The sequence below is a fragment of the Odontesthes bonariensis genome, chromosome 23 (assembly GCF_027942865.1).
Source record: "Odontesthes bonariensis isolate fOdoBon6 chromosome 23, fOdoBon6.hap1, whole genome shotgun sequence".
NCBI lineage: Eukaryota > Metazoa > Chordata > Actinopteri > Atheriniformes > Atherinopsidae > Odontesthes > Odontesthes bonariensis.
The window spans coordinates 7,304,047-7,324,202 of NC_134528.1; the positions used below are offsets into that span (position 1 = coordinate 7,304,047).

The 20,156-nt window shown below is 40.6% G+C and overlaps 1 protein-coding gene across 4 annotated transcripts in view; it reads left to right on the forward strand.

Moving 5' to 3' along the window:
• sdk2b (sidekick cell adhesion molecule 2b) overlaps positions 1 to 20,156 on the forward strand; it is a 294,592-nt gene that overhangs the window by 242,360 nt on the left and 32,076 nt on the right. For all 4 annotated transcript variants that reach the window (XM_075457447.1, XM_075457449.1, XM_075457446.1 and 1 more), the window contains exons 10-22: positions 123 to 317; positions 2,847 to 2,963; positions 3,264 to 3,431; positions 3,851 to 3,953; positions 7,573 to 7,749; positions 8,705 to 8,841; positions 9,365 to 9,512; positions 10,611 to 10,751; positions 11,581 to 11,762; positions 13,235 to 13,350; positions 14,427 to 14,622; positions 14,950 to 15,048; positions 17,847 to 18,038. In XM_075457447.1, coding sequence (XP_075313562.1) covers positions 123 to 317; positions 2,847 to 2,963; positions 3,264 to 3,431; positions 3,851 to 3,953; positions 7,573 to 7,749; positions 8,705 to 8,841; positions 9,365 to 9,512; positions 10,611 to 10,751; positions 11,581 to 11,762; positions 13,235 to 13,350; positions 14,427 to 14,622; positions 14,950 to 15,048; positions 17,847 to 18,038 — 1,971 coding nt within the window. The remainder of the gene's footprint in view (positions 1 to 122; positions 318 to 2,846; positions 2,964 to 3,263; positions 3,432 to 3,850; positions 3,954 to 7,572; positions 7,750 to 8,704; positions 8,842 to 9,364; positions 9,513 to 10,610; positions 10,752 to 11,580; positions 11,763 to 13,234; positions 13,351 to 14,426; positions 14,623 to 14,949; positions 15,049 to 17,846; positions 18,039 to 20,156) is intronic.

Sequence of the window (20,156 nt, forward strand, 5' to 3'; positions counted from 1 at the left end):
ACCCTGTCATCATAGAGATGTTTGATAACTGTTTAATTCAAACGCCGTCGTACTGAAAAATCCCATGAAAGGAGAAGAACGACTTGCTGTCTGTGATCTAAACCCTCCTTCACCCTCTGCAGGAGTGCCCCAGCCAGACATTGTGTGGTACAAGGATGCTTTGCCTATTGATCCCGTGAAGACGCCCAGGTACAGAGTGCTCGTCGGAGGCAGCCTGCAGGTCAACGGCCTACTTCCCGATGACACTGGCATGTTTCAGTGCTTTGCCAGAAATTTGGCAGGAGAGGTTCAGACCAACACATACCTGGCTGTTACCAGTGAGTCCTTCAGCACTTCTCAAGAACTTATTCCCACAGATAATTACTGCTGTGAAAGATGTGACAATGTATTTTGTTTGAAGCCGGAATTAGTTTTTTTTTCTTTTTTACAGAAATGTGTTAAATCCCCTCATAGCCTACACAAGCCCTTTTTTTTCCAGATTCAGAGATGACACAGTATAATTACTTTCCAAAAATGGAAACTAGCTCAATCCTTGAAGACGGGAGACATGTAACTTTGAATGGAATTCAGCTGACTTCCTCAAATATAACCGCAACTTAGCTGCGTAATTGGGATAACATGTTATTCTATTTCCTAATTTAACATAATTCATAAAAAAATGTCTGACTGGGTGGTTAACAGGCCCAGCAGTGTGGTTGGTATGGTTCCAACATACGAGTCCATCTGTGTAGAAGGTGATCCTGGAGACGGTAACTGTTGCAGGAACTACGAAAAAAGGTGGTTTAAGTATTTTAGCAGGTGTTCATTTTATCAAACAGATCAACTATGCAAGATGCAGTCACAATACTTTAGTAGAGATGGGTGTAGTAGGCCTGCACACCTTCACACATTCTTTTTTTTCCTTTTTAACAGTGGGAGCGCCCCAAACATTTAGCAGCTGCGAAAGTATAAATGCCTATATACCAATATTTGTATAATTTTAGTACTCATCCTCTTGAATTTAATTGCAGCAACACATCTCAAAAGACTTGCGATGGGGAGGCAACAAAAGGCTGGAAAACTAAGTAGCATTAAAAAGAAACAGCTGGAGGAATGTGTAACTAATTAGTTTAATTGACAACAGTCACAGCCATATGATTAGGCACACTAGGAGCACCTTAGAGAGGCAGAGTGTCTCAGAAGATCAGATTTGCAGCGGTTCAGCAATCTGGAAAGAACAGTGACTACAAATTGTGGAGCAATTTCAGAATAATGTTCCTTAATGTTGGATTGTCAAGACTTTGAATATTCAAAGTACATAAATCCATCAACAGATTCAAAGAATCTGGAGACATATCCGTACCCAAGTGACACAACCACATATCAGTATTGTGTATGCTTGATCGTGTAGGTGCCACTGAATTTACAACAGACATGATTCTGTCATGAATCACTTCATGGGCTCAAGAACACTTAAAGAAATCATGGTCTGTGAACACAGTTCACCACAAATCCAGGTTAAAGCTCTATCATGCAAAAAAGAGGCCATATGTGAACATGGTCCAGGAACACTATCACAATCCTACAGCATATCAGACACGAATGGGGCAACATTTCTCTCCCAGAGGTCAAGCAACTGGTCTCCTCAGTCCCCAGATGTTTCCAGACATTTTTCCATATTTTTCATTAGACATCAAATGATGTCTCAGTTTAAACGAGTTATTGCATTGTTTTAATTTACAGTTAACATTTTTTATTGATCGTCATTTATAGTAAAAGTTTTAGTTTTTTGTTCAACAGCAAAATGACTTACTCCCAAAACCTTTTAAATATTTTTTTGTCTTTTTGTCTCATTGCAAAGTGATACAGCATGACAACAATTGAGTTTTGGGTGTTGTCTGAGGACACAGCACCCAGCACATACAATTTGGTTCTATTGTCTGTTGTGAAGAAAAACAATTCCATTATGAGAAAATCATTAATTATCTTAATTCCTTGATATAAACTAACAATTAGGTACACACTGACTATGTCACTGCAAAAATCATTTCCCTGCTGCCTCACTGTTATCTCCCAGATAATTGTTACTTTGTAGATGTGTTTTTTTTTTTTATCCGAGCTTGTCACTGCTGGAATTTGAAAATCAATGGTAATTTTAATCTCACTACGCATCTTTTCTTCAAGTTTCTGACATCTAATTTTCCTCACTGTGTCTCAGTTCCTGCTGCCTTCACCCCACGACGCACTTTGTTATCAGAATTCAGAACATTCTGTCTCACTAAATCACCCCCTCCATCCCTATTTTTCTCCCTGACACTGCCGCCTCTCTCCAGATCTTATCTTATCACCTTCCTCTTTCTCAACACATACATGCTCCCACTTTCTATGTATCCTAAGAACCACTCTGCTCTCCTGACAAACTCCCCTCCCCTCCTTTCTGCCAGGAGTGAAACAGTTTCCTGTCATTCTGTAAAGCCTTTGATTTATTGCATATCACAAATCAGGATTTTAGTGACCTGGAAATGGCTTCTCTCTCCATCTATGCTTCTTTTAGTAATTTTTTTTCTCCTTCTATCCATATATTTGCCATCTCTCTGGGTGTAAAAAAAAAAAAAATAGCCCAGCAGCAGACAGATGTGGCACCAAGGTGAAAGCTGTGTCAAATCCTTTTCGAATTAGAGGGACAAAGCACCGACTAAACGCTGAGATGCAGCAGGCTGGTGCTTACAAGAAATGCGTTTGAAGTGCGGCTTTGCCACAGACAGTTTTTTTTCTCATCCCTGTAACCCTGTTACCTTCTCTAGTTACGCCACTGAGATCTGTTTATTCTGTTTGTGTGTGTGTGTTTGTATTTTGTCTCCCCTCAGGCATTGCACCGAATATCACAGCCGGACCGTCCGACAGCACCGTGATTGACGGGATGTCAGTCATCCTGCACTGTGAGACCTCTGGGGCTCCAAGACCAGCTATAACCTGGCAGAAAGGTCCGGGCTGCACGCGTGCCTGCACGAACGTGCACACATACAGGGATTAGTCTGTTATCCATTACACATGGGACCATAGTTTGCTGTGGCTTAACAAATAAAGCCTGATTAGATTCCTTCACTAGGATTTGCCTAGTGCCAGACTTTTCATGTAGCATCCCGACTGCAGATGGAGAAAAACAGTCCCGAATACCACATTTTTACCCTTCCATCCATTCTGTCTGGCCTTTTTTTCTGTTGATGTACCCACCCCACCCCTCTCATTGGTTTATTTCTCTCTTGCCTATTCGCATACTTAAGGTGAGCGCGTGTTGGCCAGCGGTTCGGTGCAGCTGCCCAGGTTCACTCTGCTCGAGTCAGGCAGTTTGCTCATCTCCCCTTCACATATCTCTGATGCCGGAACCTACACTTGCATGGCAAGCAACTCCAGGGGCATCGACGAGGCATCTGCTGACCTCATTGTCTGGGGTAAGTGGGCAAGGCTCAGATGGATAAGGCCTTTTGCACCCTTTTTTTAAAACACACAAGCTCGATGTGCTGGGTCGTAAAGAACAAATATAAGCTGTTTTTCCCGTGTGCACTAGTAGCAGTCTACAGTAGTGGAGTTTTACTGAGAGACATGATTGTTAGGAAGCAGTGTTGTGCTGTATCATAAAGACACAATCAATTCCTTCAGACACAAAAGCACTCTTCTGTGCACGTTTGGAGTAATCATAGAGGTGTTTTCTTCAACAAGCCATCAAGAAATAAAACACAAACCAGCAGAAGGTCATTTTAGCTGAAATTAGTTTTCTGAAATTCATTTGCCATTTTTTTCCCCACTATTGTTCACTTGAGAAAGCACAATTCGTTGGCTTTTCCCTCATGCCTTCCTTTTGTCACCCCAGCTCGCACTCGGATTACCACCCCCCCACAGGACCAGAGTGTTATCAAAGGAACTAAAGCGATTATGACTTGTGGAGTTACACACGACCCCAGTGTAATTATCAGGTAAGGGTTCACAAACATGAATGGAAGTCACAATAATGATTCTTTTGGACTCGGTGCTCGTGCTGGAGCCAGTTCAGAGGTGGTTCTGTTTTAGAGCCGTCTCAGAACTTGTTTGGTATTCCACAGCCAAAGAGCCACATCATTACTTGACTTTAAACATCATCCAAAAAACAGTTTGAACCTCTTTCAAAATGTATTTTGAACTTCTGTGAAGGGGTGGCAGTGCAGGGAGGCAGTTATTTACACACCGTGTCACCGTTTTTATTGCAGACTAATTGCAAACCTAACTGCACCTCTCTGCATTTTTAAAGTTTGTAGTAAACAGAAGTTGGAGTTTGTGAAAGTTTTGGGACACCGACGAGTATTTCTGATTGGCTCTACATTCACAGTGTTTATACACGCCGTCTGTAAATGCCAGCTAAATATATTAAAACAGCCAACAATGTTATAAAAACTAACTCTGCCTTCTTAAACATGGCGGTCACAACACTTAAGTTGGTCATGTTGGTCCCTATAAGTCTGCCCGTGGCCCCTGACACGAGCGGTTCTTTGTTCTGGACAAGCAAAGAGTTAGTGCTGACGTAGCACCAGCTTTCCCCTCCTAGGTGCTTTGGTGGTGAAAAAGGAGCATAAGCATATTTTTTACAGCCTCACTTGTTCAGATAATTTCTACAAGTGATTTTAGAAAGTGCTTCACTGTACAAAAAATATGAGTTAGATTACAAAGTCCTAAAAGAAACTTGTAATCACATTTGTATACATGTGCACCCAACATGAGTTTTTCAAACAAGAGTCAATATTGCATTTGCTGAGAATTGTTTTCAGTCTCTGTATTTACGGCAAACATACTTACCTGCAACATTTTGTTTCATACTCATTCTAATATGGATATGGATTTTTTTTACAGAGAAAGTAAATAGATTTTTGGAGAGTAAAGTATCCCATTTAGACTTGTATCAGTGGTCTTTAAGATGCTTTTAAAACTTGACTTGAGTTAACTTTTGTCCAACTGAGTTAATTGAACATAATGTAAAAGGTTTCACAGCTCACAGTTTGAAAACTTCCAGGTTTCAAAAAGATTGAGCTATTTTGCCACAATTCCCGATAAAGTATGTGGAGGAAACCAGAGACTGAGCATCACTTTACTTCATTAATACCATCCCTACAGTCAAACAGAGATCACATTGTGATACAAACTCCAATTTTTGTCATTAATTATGTCCACTTTATCCTGAAAACCCAAGTAGCCAAAAGACAATCTAAGATGGTGGGCATTTGTCAAGATGGCTTCCATCATATGGAACAAAACTTGCGGGGTCTTTTTTTTGGTGTAGAACTTGAATAGTTGGATATATTTTAATGATCTAGGTATCACTCTGTATGTTTTTAGAATGGTGCTCATGTAATTTCAATGTGGCCATTAGTTTTCAAGTTGAAGGCCAAATGCTGTCTAATTAGCCCCGTACATACACCAGCATATTCTTTTAATGTACTATCACCTATCCACACATCCTGTCAAATCTGGTACAGAAATACACTATTTTTTTCAATTATTTTCCTTACGTCTGTACAATTTACCTTAGTTTAGGCTTTTTTAGAATTGAAATTTCCCTCCTCAAAAACCTGTAGTTTGATGCCAAAATTGGAGTATCCAGTCACAATCCATATTTGGAGCCCTAACCCAAAGTATTTATTGTTTCCCTGTTGATATCTTCTAATATAGTCGCATGCCAAGGGTTCAACCAAATACACATAATCTCAGCACAAAATTACCACAAACCTTTTTCAAAGAGTAAAACTTGAAACTGTGACAGACAGTTTAACATATCATTCCAAGAAAGTGCTTATCAAATACTTCCACATGGCAGCTGTCGTTTAAGCCAATGCAACACACAACTCTCTCAGCTGAAGATTTCCTGAGCTCCAGCCTTGTATCCGACATCAGTAGCGATCAATAGCCCACTGTGTCCCTTTTATACTCAGAGGGTAAAGCTACATCTAAAGCTGCATTTGAGCTGTGGAGTTTTAATTACTCCAAATTCATTGTCTGATATGCAGCCATCGGCCTCTACGAAATGCATGCGGGTCAGCTCTGATCATCAGTTTGAAGAGACTGAGGCAGGGATAATGAAATACCTTGTTAATAACATGTCCGTCTTTAATTGTGGTGGAATAGAAGACAAGTACAACCTCAGTTTACTCATCGCTTTGCTGTCGAAACAATTTAACCTCAAGTCTACTGACACGCGCGTTTGCCTGTCATAGTCCCACTTTATGGAGGGTGGCAACAAAATTATGCATGTTAGAGTCTGGAAATCTAATCGAGAGTTTTTCTGATTGATAATTATGTGGATGAAATTAGGCAGTTGAGTAGGTGCTATAGCATACAAGTTACACTTATGAAAAACACAGAGTCATCCATCTCATAATCCAATTGGGATGTGACTCATGACTGGCAGTTTTGTTACATGCAGATATCAAATATTTACTCCGAATTTAACCCCATTAGGCTCGAGGATAGTTTTTTAACTATCGCCTAAAAGTAACATCCTACAATTCACTTAGTAATAGTTTTATAACTGTGAGGACAAAGGGATCAGCCTTGGTTTCTCAGCGTAAGACCTGTCAAACACCAGCAAAAAATTTCAACCTCAGCTTAAGGGAAATTGTTTAACTGAGGTTAAACAAGTGTTGCTAATGAACTCGCAGAACTGCAGATTAACTGCTACAAATGCAGCATTTGTTTTTGTCATTGCAATGATATAAAGGTTTCTTGAGGCTTTATGGGCCATGCTTTGAGACCTCAGATAAATGGCTTGGACTGTGTTTTTATACAGTAAAAAATACCTAAAGCCAGAACAGGGAGAAAGACAACAGCCGTTTATCATCTTTGAACAAGCAAATTGAAGGTTTTTTTTTTTAATTAGTTGAAAATGAGGAGTGAAGATAAACATGAACATGAAGACTCTGCAGCATACTAAGCCTTGCAGTGACGTGTTTTAGTCTGTCATAAGTAGTATGTTACTTTTTAGGATTTCATGCAGTGGCTAAACATTTTGGGACTTAGATTGAAAGATTAAAGATCATTTTTGGACCGATTAGAGAGGAAAAAAACAAAACAATTGTGTCTGTCTTTGTTCAGATGATTTCACCCAGAAAGGAACTGCTTGTTTAGGCCCAACTGCAATTAAACTTTTCCTAACAATGTAGTCATTGTCATATTCAGTTTGAACATACTTCCCTGGCGATAACTACAATCATGTCAGCAATAATTTCCTGGGAACTGTATTTTGTGGTTAACTTTGGGAGTGAAATCATTTCTGTTTAGTTTAACTGTTCGTAAAAAAAAAAACTCTGGCAGGGTGGCACTTGTTTCCAAGACTGATGTTGTTGCCTGACAATTTATATTTCTAAAATGCAGTTGGCGAGTAATCCTGTATTACGACAAATTGTAATCGTGGAAAAAACACACACACAAGGATTACACTGAGATTGATGGGTACCACAATTTCCCCCTAAAAAAAGGTGTATAAAATGTGATGCTGTTAAGGGGTTGGTTGTAGAAGATAATGATGATCACAGTTTCACAGGACATCTGACTGTTGACTTTGTATTCCAGGCATGTCTGGGAAAAAGACGGCTCTGTGATCAATGTGCAGTCCATCCCCCGCATTCGACTGGATGCAGACGGCACGCTGCACATCTCTCAAACCTGGTCAGGGGACATAGGCACCTACACATGCAGAGTCACCTCTGTCGGAGGCAATGACTCCCGCAGCGCTCACCTCCGTGTCAGGTAACCCCCCCCTCGCCTTCATCACTTGCCTGTCTTCCCATTTTTTCTCATCCTTTGTTCCTTCTCAGCCTCGTCACCAATGCAAAGACACAGGAAGGAACATGCTCTTTGAGTTCAAACGCTTGCACATACATGTACGCAATCGCAGACATCCAAGAGCCAGACACATTTAGCCTCCCCACCATCACTCCTCCCTGGTCTTATCGACACCTCTGACTCATCTCCACTGAAATGACGCCTGTTCTTCCTCACCTCTCTTGTCCCCATTCTCACCTGACACACTTCAAAGCCCCGGTGACCCCCTCCACCACAGCCTGGGCTTCACATGCGCACACATTTGTCCTCACGCAGACACATCTGTATTGTTTTTCCCCTCAAATGTTATCTTCCCCACATCCTTTTTAGGCCCATGTGAATCAATGCAGTAAGGTTAGATTTAATATGAATGTGACATCTCACTCTCTCTTTGCCAAATGACTGACATTTTCTGTCTTTGTCCTGCTATCAGCTGTATTGGCTGGCTGCCTTTTGAATGAGTTACTATCCGTTCATTGCTTTAAGGTTTATATATCAATCTGTCTGCACTTATCTGAATTTATGGCTGAATGAATTAATGATCCCCAGCTTTGGCCTCATTTATTCAAGTCTTTGTCTGTGCATTTCCCTCCTATCTGCCTCCTAATGCCTTTCAACCCCCCCCCCCCCCCCCCCCGGTAATATCTATCTAATTTTGTTTGCCTGTGTGTCCATCTTGACAAGGAACCATCTTGGGACCATCTTAGCTGTCTTGTCAAGTGACATTTCATCACCTGTCTTGCTGATCTCTCTCTTTTAGAGAAATGCAGCTTTATTTGAGGCTTTTGAGAGAGATGTTGTGAAGCAAAATGCTTTGGTAACTCTGTCTGTAATAGAGATCCTTTCATTTCTCAAAGTTTGTCCTGCTGTCCCCCCACAGGCAGCTTCCCCATGCCCCAGAGAACCCCATAGCCATGTTGAGCAGATCTGAAAAGAGAGCCATCAACCTGGCCTGGGCAAAGCCTTTTGATGGCAACAGTCCCCTCATACGCTATATCCTGGAGGTTTCTGAGAACAGTAAGTAATGCATTGCATCCATCCGTTGTACTGTTCTCAGCATTCTGTGCTCTGAACTCCTTTTGTTAGTTTACACAACTTTAAGACTGTAAATTATTCAGAATGAGTTGGGTTTTGGGGGAAAGGGAACTTGACTCTTGAGATCAGTGTCTGCAGCTACGAGTTAAAAAGATGTTAAATGTTGCTTGTTTAGGCCTTTTTTTGAATGCAGCTAGACTGCTGTGAAACCAGCTTTTTTTTTTTCCCTAAGAGATTAAATGTAGAGCAGATACAGCGAAGAAACTGTGAGCAGATCAAATAGAATTTAAGAGTATGATCGATGAGACTAATTAAGAATGTCCATCACTGCTTTCAGTCTCAAGTTGGATGTTTAAAGCACACTGAAGTATATCTGGATCTAACTTCAGTTTGAGCAGATGCAGCATGTTTGCTTCTTCTTTTCTGTCTTAGTTTGTGTAATGAGTTTGAACAACTGGGGAAGAGAGCTGAATGATACTATGTGATGCAAATTTTCTTGTTCTAGATGCTCCCTGGGCCATCCTGCTGGCCAATATTGAACCAGAGTCCACAGCAGTGACGGTCAACGGCTTGATCCCGGCTCGCTCCTATCAGTTCCGCCTCTGTGCCGTTAATGACGTCGGGAAAGGACAGTTCAGTAAGGAGACAGACCGGTGAGGGAGAGACAGATCTTTTATGTGTTCCTGCTGTGCCAAATCAACATTACGCCCTTTTTAATCGAAGCTTTTGCAAAACTGAGAGATGCAAACTTGTGTATGCTCCTTGTGCCCAGGTGTATCTCTACACACGTTTTTCAAGGACATTTTTAAACGAAAGGTCTTCCTTTTATTGTAGGCAAGCAAGCCTTCCTTGAAATTCTGTAAAAATGCAATTATTACTTTGTGCTTCCGTGTCACCCGCAAACCAATCAAGTTGCAGTTTCCAAACACGTCAGCTCAGGCTCAGGTTGTGAAGACTTGGCTTGATAAAAGGTATTTAGCGTATTTCCAGAATGTCTGGCCAACAAAGCTGGTTCTGATAAAACACAGTTTGTAACCATGAAACTAGACAGATTAGGAGATTTTCTTTTATTTACAGCTCTACAAAGACAACTTTTTTTCCCCACTAACTGAGTTTAACTAGTATAGTGGTGTAAAATCTGTTTCCTAGACAACAAGCTGCACCCGTCCCTTCAGTCAAGGATCAGTGAAAAGGTATAAATGTTTCCCAAAGTAGATACACACACAAACACAGATCCTCTCGCACACAAACACTGTTTGAAAGCTGCTGGAAGGATTTAGGTCTGAAGCGAGATCAGGTTGGCCTGTCTGTGGCCTTACACAACTTCAGGCACTAATTCCGAGCCTGTACTCGTCACCCCCTCCCTTCCTCGCTCCCCCAGTCTGTCACGCCGCCTCACGCTGCCAACTCCCTTGCCAGAGAAGAGTCACAGGGAGGGGGCTCCGTCTGTTTGTTACAGAATTCTCCGTGTCTCCATTCCGTACTAAGTCACTGCCACTGATCTCATTCCCTTCTTTCATATGCAGTTTCTCGTCTAGCAGAGTTTTTTTTTTTTGTTCGAGTAGATATACAGTATAGGCAGTTAGGGAAAATACACATGCAAAGACCTGTTAAGGTAAAGGCTTCATCTTGAAATTGCTTCATTTACGCTGTTTTTCATGTTGATTCCTATTCTCTACGATGATATCTGTCTGTTTTTCTCGCCGCTCTTTTTTTATTTACATCTCTACATGTGCGTGTGTGTTTGGCAGTGTGTCTCTCCCAGAGGAGCCCCCCAGTGCTCCTCCTCAGAACGTCATTGCTAGCGGCCGGACCAACCAGTCCATCATGATCCAGTGGCAGCCGCCACAGGAAAGCCACCAGAACGGCATCCTCAGGGGCTACATCATCCGGTAAAATCCCTGCTCCTCCGCATCTCCACTAACACTTTGTCTCACTTTTCGCCTCAAATGTGGGGCGTTACGTGGCCAAAAATTCAGTCCCGCTGAATTTTCTCAAATCTGACAGCTATGAAACAAGCTTGTACATTTCTTGATATTAAAAAAAAAATTGTAAGTTAGAGTGGCCTCATTTATATATTACTTTTACTTTTGACTTTTACTAAAGGAAGATGAATAAATTGATTGTGCAATGAATTTATTGTGTGTCTTATCATGTAAGGGCATTGTGTTTCAACTTTATTAAATGTTGGATATGTTCTAGTTCCATCTACTTTTGTTGTTTTGTCTCTGTTGTGTGTTAGATATGGCAGTATTTCACAAAGACACTACTAGAGTGTCAGTTAACACCGCCGATTTAAAAATGTTTTGTCTGACAGGAAACAGGCACTGAATTACTGGGCGAACTTCAACAAACTTTATGGACTCTAATAGGCAGATTCAGCAAAAAGCCAAACTGACTGTAAATCCTGTAAACATGTAATTAGTTTGGTCTCCTGTCAGACTTTTTATTCATTACATCCAAATGAACCGCAGGTGTTTTCCAGACAAGTTAGAGCTGTCAGTGGCGTTTTATTGCTTGTTGGCTGGTGCTTTGTCTCCCCCTAGGAGGGATTGTAGAGTACTGCAGCAGAGTACTTAAATGTCTTTTGTCAGCGGAACATCTAAACTGCCACAAGCGTAGCATGATGTAGACAAAACTGAAAAGACATTAACCCATATCCATTACAGGTTTGTAGTAATTATCAGTCCAGCATTCAAGTGCCCTGAATGTGTATTTCAGGTACCGTCTCACTGGGCTACCTGTGGACTACCAAATCAAGAACATCTCCAGCCCAGATGTGACCACACTGCTGCTTGAAGACTTGATCATCTGGACCAACTATGAGATTGAGGTGGCTGCCTACAATGGAGCTGGACTGGGTGCTTTCAGCCTTAAGGTCACTGAGTGGACCCTACAGGGAGGTGAGAACACATCTAAGATTTAATGCGTCTTCATTTAAGCTCGTCATTGAAGTAATATGAATCAAATTTGCATATTTTATCATACAAGTTCACAGTTGTTGTTGTTAAGCATTGGTCTGCTTTTATTTACACTGCTGTGCAAAAGTCTTTAGCCACCCCTCATTATATATGTATATATGCAGGAAAACAAGAAAAAGGTGCAAGGATTTATTGACACATGTGCAATAGTAAATTGAGTCTATACAGTATATAAATCAAAAATAGTCTACACAATTCTAACAAGCTTCAAAGTCCATATTTGATATGAGCTCCTTTACTCTTCAACACAGCCTGGACCTTCTCAGACAAGCTTTCCGTTTTCTTTAAGTAGTCTTCAGGAATAGTTCTCCAGACTTCTTGAAGGACATTTCAAAGCTCTTCTTTGGATGTCGGCTGCTATTTTTCCATCCTCTGTCAATCCCACACTGCTTCAATAATGTTGAGGTCCGGGCTCTGGGGAGAATTCATCCCTCCATAAGACCTTTTGCCACTGATTTTCAGTCCAGTTCTGGGGTCATTTGGCGTAGCTCACCCCTTTCTCCCTATTTACGTTCCTTAAGAATGGTTTCTTGACAGCCACCCTTCCATGAAGACCATTTGTGATGAGGCTTCAGTGAGTAGTAGATGGGTCAAGTAAAGTTGGACATCACTTTCAGATCCTCTTCATCTGCTTTGGATAGTTTTTTTTAGGCCTGCCACTTCTTCTTTTATCCACCACTCATCCAGTTTCCTCAATTTTTTAATAACACCCCATACCCCATGCTGACATATACCACATTTTCAGCTAACAGCTTTTTGGATATCACCTTGCTGGTGCAAAAATATCATTTTGTGTCCGTCAGACTTTGTTGTCTTTGACATTTTTCAAAGATGCAGCGACAGAAAATGGGAGAAAATAATGTATTTGCGACAGGCTGCTAAGTTCTCTGTCATGTGCAGACAAAACACTGGTTCATCCCTTTTTTTATGCTTGGATGATTAATTCGTGGGAATTAGGTTGCTTAACAATGGAAAATAAAACCTATTCCTGAGTAAAAAAAACATGCCAATATCCACAAGAAGAAACTCTGAAAGAGCTTCACAAATGCCTTGACAACAATGGACCATTAGAAGCTAAAAAGAAAACTACCTAAACTCTTATTGGTGTGGACCAGACAAAGCTGTGATATGCCCCTAAACTCGATAAGTATCTTGCACAGTCACAAACAAGCCCACAAAGAACTCTGGTATTAGGAGTTAAGTGCCAGACACAGAGTGATGGCAGTACCTGTCTTGACCTGAGCAGCAGTGATCAATACTGACAGCAAAATAGATGCTGCAGACTTCTAGCAGTCAACTAGAAGCCACTCTCACATCCTTGTTTTTTTTTACCCTTCATCTTCTCCTTTATTCTCTTCGTCCTTTTTCTTTTCCTTTTCCATCATCAATTTCAGTACCGACCATCTCTCCGGGCAACGTGCAGGTTGAGGCAGTCAACTCAACAGCGATCCGTTTTACCTGGGCCGCTCCAAACCCTCAGTTCATCAACGGCATCAACCAGGGCTACAAGGTCAGTAACTCCCCAGTGTTGCAGCAGCTGGCCATTGCATCCATTGACAGAACTGTCAGGGCTGAACTTGTATCATCACATGTAGTAACAGCGAGAGAAAAAGCCAGCGGGAAAACAATATTTGACTATGAGAGCAATGGACTTTTTTTTATCCATTTGAGGTAGTTTTATTTTCTTTTTTCCATTTCTCTCAGTTTTATTGTGAAGCTACATATCGCTTACTGATGACTTTCTTTTTTTTCTTTGTTTTGCTATGGGTTCTTGTACATTGTCTACTCCTTTGTCTCGTCTGCATAATTTCAAATGGTTATTCCCGACTGACAATCACAAAGCCACATCCAGGCGGTAGTTGTATTTTTCTTCAGACTCCATTGAGACTTAATCATGTCATTGGGTTTTCCACTGCTGTCTTTTTTTTTTGTCTGGCTGTTCCACGGTGCACCACAAGCTATACTCAGCGGTGTGGGCTGGTCAGTATGAGAACCAAATCTCAGCTTTTTCACAAGGGAGAGAGACTTAAAAAAAAAAAAAGGAGATAAAGACTGTGGATGGTGAGGGAAAGTGTGTCAAAGGAAGATTTTAGGGCCCGATGGAAAAAGATGGAGCGAGTTATTCTCTGTGTAGAAAAAAAATAAGGCAAGTGTAAGCAGACGGATAAGCATTTATTCCTCTGACATTCCCTTTGCTTACTCTTTCCTTTCCTGGAAGCTCCCTCAGTGGATATTACCCAACAGACCAGTCATTGGGACCCATTACCTAAGTAGCTAATTGGTCAATCCAAATCTCATTTGTCGAAGCTGTACATTATGCAGTGTACACACATGGTAGAATGAGTCATGCCTCTCCTGGCATAAACCACTGGAGCTGCTCGGTCCTTTTTACCCCAGTCAGGACCTCCTCAGGGCATTTTTCTAAATATGTTTGGAAGAACTTTGTGGCAGATGATTCCTTGGAGTGGCTCACCACTTCCAGAGAGTTTAGTGAGAATATATATATTTTTAAATAGCTGCATTGTTTTCAGTTGCTTGGCTAGATTTTTCAGATTAAATTAAAAAAAAATTTTTCATCTCTTGTAGCTGCTGGCCTGGGAACCTGGCAAAGAGGAGGAAGTTGCTATGGTGACAGTACGACCCAACTTTCAGGACAGTGTCCATGTGGGATATGTGACAGGTCTGAAGAAGTTCACGGACTATTACACCTCGGTGCTGTGCTTCACTACACCTGGAGACGGCCCCCGCAGCCCGCCTAAAGCACTGAGGACTCACGAGGACAGTAAGTGACTTTTCCTCCACACTTTTTTGTCTCCGACGGTGGCACAAGGACACAAGCATCTCACCGTAGCACATCCTTCAGGCAAGACCTATTATTTATTTAGAGCTAAGCTGTAGACAGATGCTAAAGAATGAGTATATTCTGTAACTTGCAAGTATTATCATAATTGAGACGTGGTTCTCTTAAAGGCTCTCTTTATAAACTCTTGATTCACCTAATCTTGAAATTGTAATCCAAAGGCTCAAATCTCAACAGTTAATCACACTGTATGCAAAGTGGCTCATTTGCCCATTGGCAGTGCTCATTACTCTTATTTTTCCCAACCAGCCCCAGGTGCTGTAGGTCACCTGAGCTTCACTGAGATCTTGGACACCTCACTGAAAGTAAGCTGGAGTGAACCCAGCGAGAAGAATGGAGTTCTCACAGGTACCCAAGTTTGACTTGTAACAAAGCAGGAAAAACTTGATAGAACACATATTTTTTATATTTTTTCCCCAAGTTTGGCCAAGCTCTGTTGAATTTAGCACTCTGTTCTACCTTAGCACCACAGAGGCGGTGCTAAGGTAGAACTGTAGCTACTTGACCTCGTTTATTTTGTGCAGCACAGGGGAGCTATCGTAATGTTCCTTGTTTATTCTATATGGGTCATGCACATGTTACTTCCTACGCCAGACACCAAACATACCTTTGTTGCAGTGAGATAGCACTTGTCAGAATATGATAAAATATATCTTGTGAAATACTCTGCAGCAAAAGAAAAGAACATTTTCCTCTCTCCTGAACTCAATCTGCGCAGTAAATCTAGCAGAAAAAGGCTCCCTGCCAGAGACACAACAAGTCTTTTGTACTGACAGAGGAAGTGAGCTGAGATGAAGGCCATTTTGGTGTGCAGAGTGTGATGATGTAAAAGTACATCCTATAAAGCACTATACAAATGAGGAAGGTATAATATTCATGAGTTGTTCATTATCAGGAATTACTTGACGGTGTGGAAGCAATGTGTCAAATATCTAATAACACCTGATAATAAACAGTTGGAATGAATATCATTCAAATTATACCATGATATCTTGCTAATGAGAAGTGAAACATATAATTCCAATTATTTAATATAATCAGACTGCTGGGATAGGCTCCAGTCCCCCCATGACCCGACCGACGGATTCAGCGGGGATAGAAAATGGATGGATGGATAATATAATCATGTGTTTTTAAAGCAGTACCTAAACTTCTTCTTCAGTCATAACTTGGTTTGCCTGCTAGAGTTCGACTAAAATATGAAACAATCATTACAATCTCATAAGATGTTAATGCTGTGGAAACATTATTTACCACTCCAGAAAACAGGATGCATGAGATATGAGATTTGTCTAGTTTACTCAGCTATAAGCAAGTATGCTTATGTTATTGGGATGGTTTTATGTAGCGGAAGACCCAAATGCAGGACACATCAAGATAAAATCCAAAAAGACAAGGTTCATTAAACGGTCAGAGGTCAAGCAGAGGTAATCAGTCCACAAGGTAAACTTACAGGAAGCTGGCAAAAAACAAAATCAAAAATGTGAGTGTGAAGAAGTCGGCAACAAAATATACAGACGAGCGGGAGGCAAAAGCAAAGAATAGTTTGAGGTAATAAGTGTAACATGGATATTTTGCCATTGCACTTGGGCTGTTTATGAGGAAGATTTTAGACAAACATTTGAGGTGAAGTGGTCAGTAATGGTCGTGTCCAGGGTGTACCCTGCCCATCCCCCAGTGAGGAGGCATGAAAATGGATAGATTGATGAATGGTCAACAATGTCCATAAAATGTTTAGTGCCACACATACTGGCCAGTCGTGAGTACTTTGGCGTTTGTATGAATTTCTGCTTTCGCATCTGGACTGAGATATTTCAGGAAACAAAGCTCAGGTTTATGTAGATTTATTTTTTTGCAAACAAGGGGGAAAAGTATTGATTCATATTTACAGAGAGTAATGACAGGTTACAACCAGGTGTGGATGCATGAACAGATTATTGTGGTAATAAACTAAACACAAACCCAGTGGGAGGCTAACACTGGAAAAAAATAAAAATACAAGAAATAATCAGGGACACGTTCATTTCAAAATAAAACAGGAAGTGCACAAAAAGCTCATAGTTTCAAAATTAAACAAAGCAGAACAATGACATTTATGCTAGCAAGATTTAAAGCTAATAACATTTAGTACTGTTGACAAACAGTAGATATAATAACAAAAAGACTGGCTTCCCAAATTAATAATTATAGTAATGTGCTAGTTTACAGGAGCAATTTAACCTGTTTATTTATTTATTTATCATTTTTCATATATTTCTTACGTTAAGTTTACAGAGCCACTTCATAGGCTACCACATATTTAGATCATTCTAGCACATTAATGGAGAATGATGAAATAGCAGTTGAACTGGAATGAGAAGGTGTCCATTATCAAGGCTTAATGGATCCCCTGCAGCCAGCCAGCCAACTGAATATCTGCAGGTAGACCAATAAGCTTGTTTCGGAGCACCTACTGTAGCTGTTTTTTTTTAAATTTACTGATAGCTTTTAGAAAAATATGTAACCTAGATATTTAACATGCATCAGCTATTCATTAGCTCTTATGCTTAAGGAACAGTTTATTGCAAATATTTCATCTCACCAGTTCAATAATCTTCATCCAAAATGTTTGAAATAAAGACTGTTTCAGTGGGCATAATGCATTTAAGCTAATTTTGTAGAGGTTTATTAAAAAAGACAAATGCTCAACCATGATATTAATGTTTACAGAGCTTGAGATTTAACAGCATATTGTTAAGTGTTTTTCCAGGACATTTTAATGTGCTTCACATTCCCGGGAGAAAAAACACTGACATGCCATGTGAGATTACTGATTTAGCAAGAAATGCTGCTTAATGCTTTATGCAATCACATGAAAAGAGCTGCTGGCCAAGGAGCAAATTACATTAACTTTGAGAGGGTGAGTGTGTGTAAGTGTGTTTGTGTGTTTCTATGGGAGTGGGCGGAGGATGTGTGAGTGCAGGGAGGTATAATCACAGGCTGATTAAATTTGCTATATTCAATTTTTGATGAAGTTAATTTAATATTTCTGTTAGCTTGCTCCATAGCACAGAGCTGAGAGTGGCTATTGTTGCATAGCTGCTGTTGAATTTTCTCTGAGAGTATCCTCGGCCTGGCGCTGGTAACCCATTTCTGCTGTTCCTCAGGGTATCGCATTTCCTGGGAGGAGTTCAACCGCACCAACACCAGAGTCACCCACTACCTGCCAAATGTCACCTTAGAGTACAGGGTCACCGGACTCACTGCTCTCACCACCTACACTATTGAAGTGGCAGGAATGACCTCAAAGGGCCAAGGCCTGCTGTCCTCTTCAACTATTTCCTCTGGGGTCCCACCAGGTCAGTAACCAAACCATCAAATCAATAGAAAAACAGAAGTAAAAAATAAAATGAATAGAGCCCCATTTATTTTTGAATCGCTACACTAACAATACAGATGATGGACAGATGATGAATTGAAAACAAGGAGGAGAGGCACTTCAGAAATAAGTAAAATATGTAAATTGGGAAAGATCTGTTTTTTTTATTTTTCATAATAAGGGTTGTGTGAAGTACTTCTGAGTATTCAGCATCTTTCCTACAGTACTCAGAGCCCTGAGAACAGTACATTTAAAACACACAGCACCTCAAAAATTTCATAGCAACTCAGGCGAGAGCTATATTTTGAAATTTTAGTCATTTTTAAAAAAAATTTCAACTACTGAACGTATCTTGCTATATGGTGCAGGTTGCAGCATTATGTCACAATTTGGTGACCCAGTCAGTGTAACTGACTTTTGCTAACGTGAGATGGTATAAAAACAACATTAAAACATTTTCTCAAAGAGCTATGAAATATTTTATCTTTTTGCTGAACTCACCCATTAGTTTATCCTCCGATTCTTCAAACTTAGGGTGCTCTGACTGTTTTCTACTGCAAGTAACATAATGACTGTTCTTAAGTTCTTTACAAAACCCCACTTCAAAAAAGAAAATTAAAAGAAAAATCCCTTTAATGGGCCTTTAAAATCTTTGAAAGGTAAAAGCACACACGTGTTCCATCGGGGCTGAATAGGTTAATGGAGAGCCTGTCATAATGTTGGTCTCCCTACAGGTTCTCTTGGTGACAAGCCCACCCCGTCTAATGGCTCAATATGTGGGGTAGACAAAAAAGAAACCTCCCATTAAAAAGATTTCAATCATTTTGAAGCAAAGAAAAAAGAAGCATTCATGTCCATATGCACAAATTATTTCACTTCACAATTTACCATAAGCTGGGCTGTATCATTCTGATTGAAAAACATGCAACCCTTCATCCCTTATTTTCCAGACCAGTAAAGCAGTTCTGCTGCAGGAATCCCAAATAAATTCTATTTTGTTCAGCACTTCAGCTGGGTTTTTTTCTCCTTTAAAGGGGGGCGTATTTAAAACTGCTGACAACAGCAAATGCTGTCTTTTAAAACGTGGTTCACATAATGCAACTAAGTATGATCTTTGCATGACTTTCCAACTCTTCATCACCGTTTTGGGAAACAGACTTGAAATTCCTAGCTCCGATCAGTGTTATATTCTCTGAACCCCTATTCTCTGACTCATTATGTATGCACTTGCATTCGCAGGCTTCTGATGTTTGACATAAAGCTTTACATGACACCTATAAAAATTAATTGTTGGAAAAAAAAAATCACATTATGAAGTCAAGTACCATAGATTATGTTTAACTTACTCACAGAATGTCGACCTTCATGCACATTCCTCCGTTCTCAAGCAGTTTGCAATTGCACTTTCATGTCCCAGTCGTAAATCTGCCCCAAGCTCAATTAATTCACAGGGCAAAACTGTGAGTTTGTTCACGTTTCACATCCACGAGCGGCTGCAAACTCTCCTGAACCTTCTCTTCCTGCAGATTTACTGTCTCACATTGAACCTGGAGAGCACACTCCATGCTGACTGGCGCCAGACACAATGAAAACTGACTCCAGTCACCCTCATTTAGGACGGAACCCAAAAGAAAAGCCCATATCTGCCCCTACATGCACAAAATAACAGCTCCCCCGAGAGCATTAAGGACAATTACGGTGTTTAATGATTTAATATTTGCAAACTCTTGCAACAGAAACACAATGCCCACGGCAATTACTGGAGCTATATTCAGGCCCTGCACATCTGTGAAACCTGTGAAATGACAGGCTTTTTTATTGAGAGCAGGCTTTTGGCACAGAAGTTATAGTTCCCAGAACAGTAATTACTCCCATCGTATGTGTGTAAAGAAAACGCCTGCAACTGTTCTGTCATGATGGAGCTAAAAGCAGTGTCAATGATCAGTCATGTAAATAATTTTGAGGTGGTAATTTTACCATGGGACTAAAATTGCTTAGTATGCCCCGGGGGAGGGGGGTGATTATATCTTTTTTTCTTTTTAAATATCAGGCCACTCCAGTGTGCTGCCATTTGACATAAATGTCTTCCACTAGGATT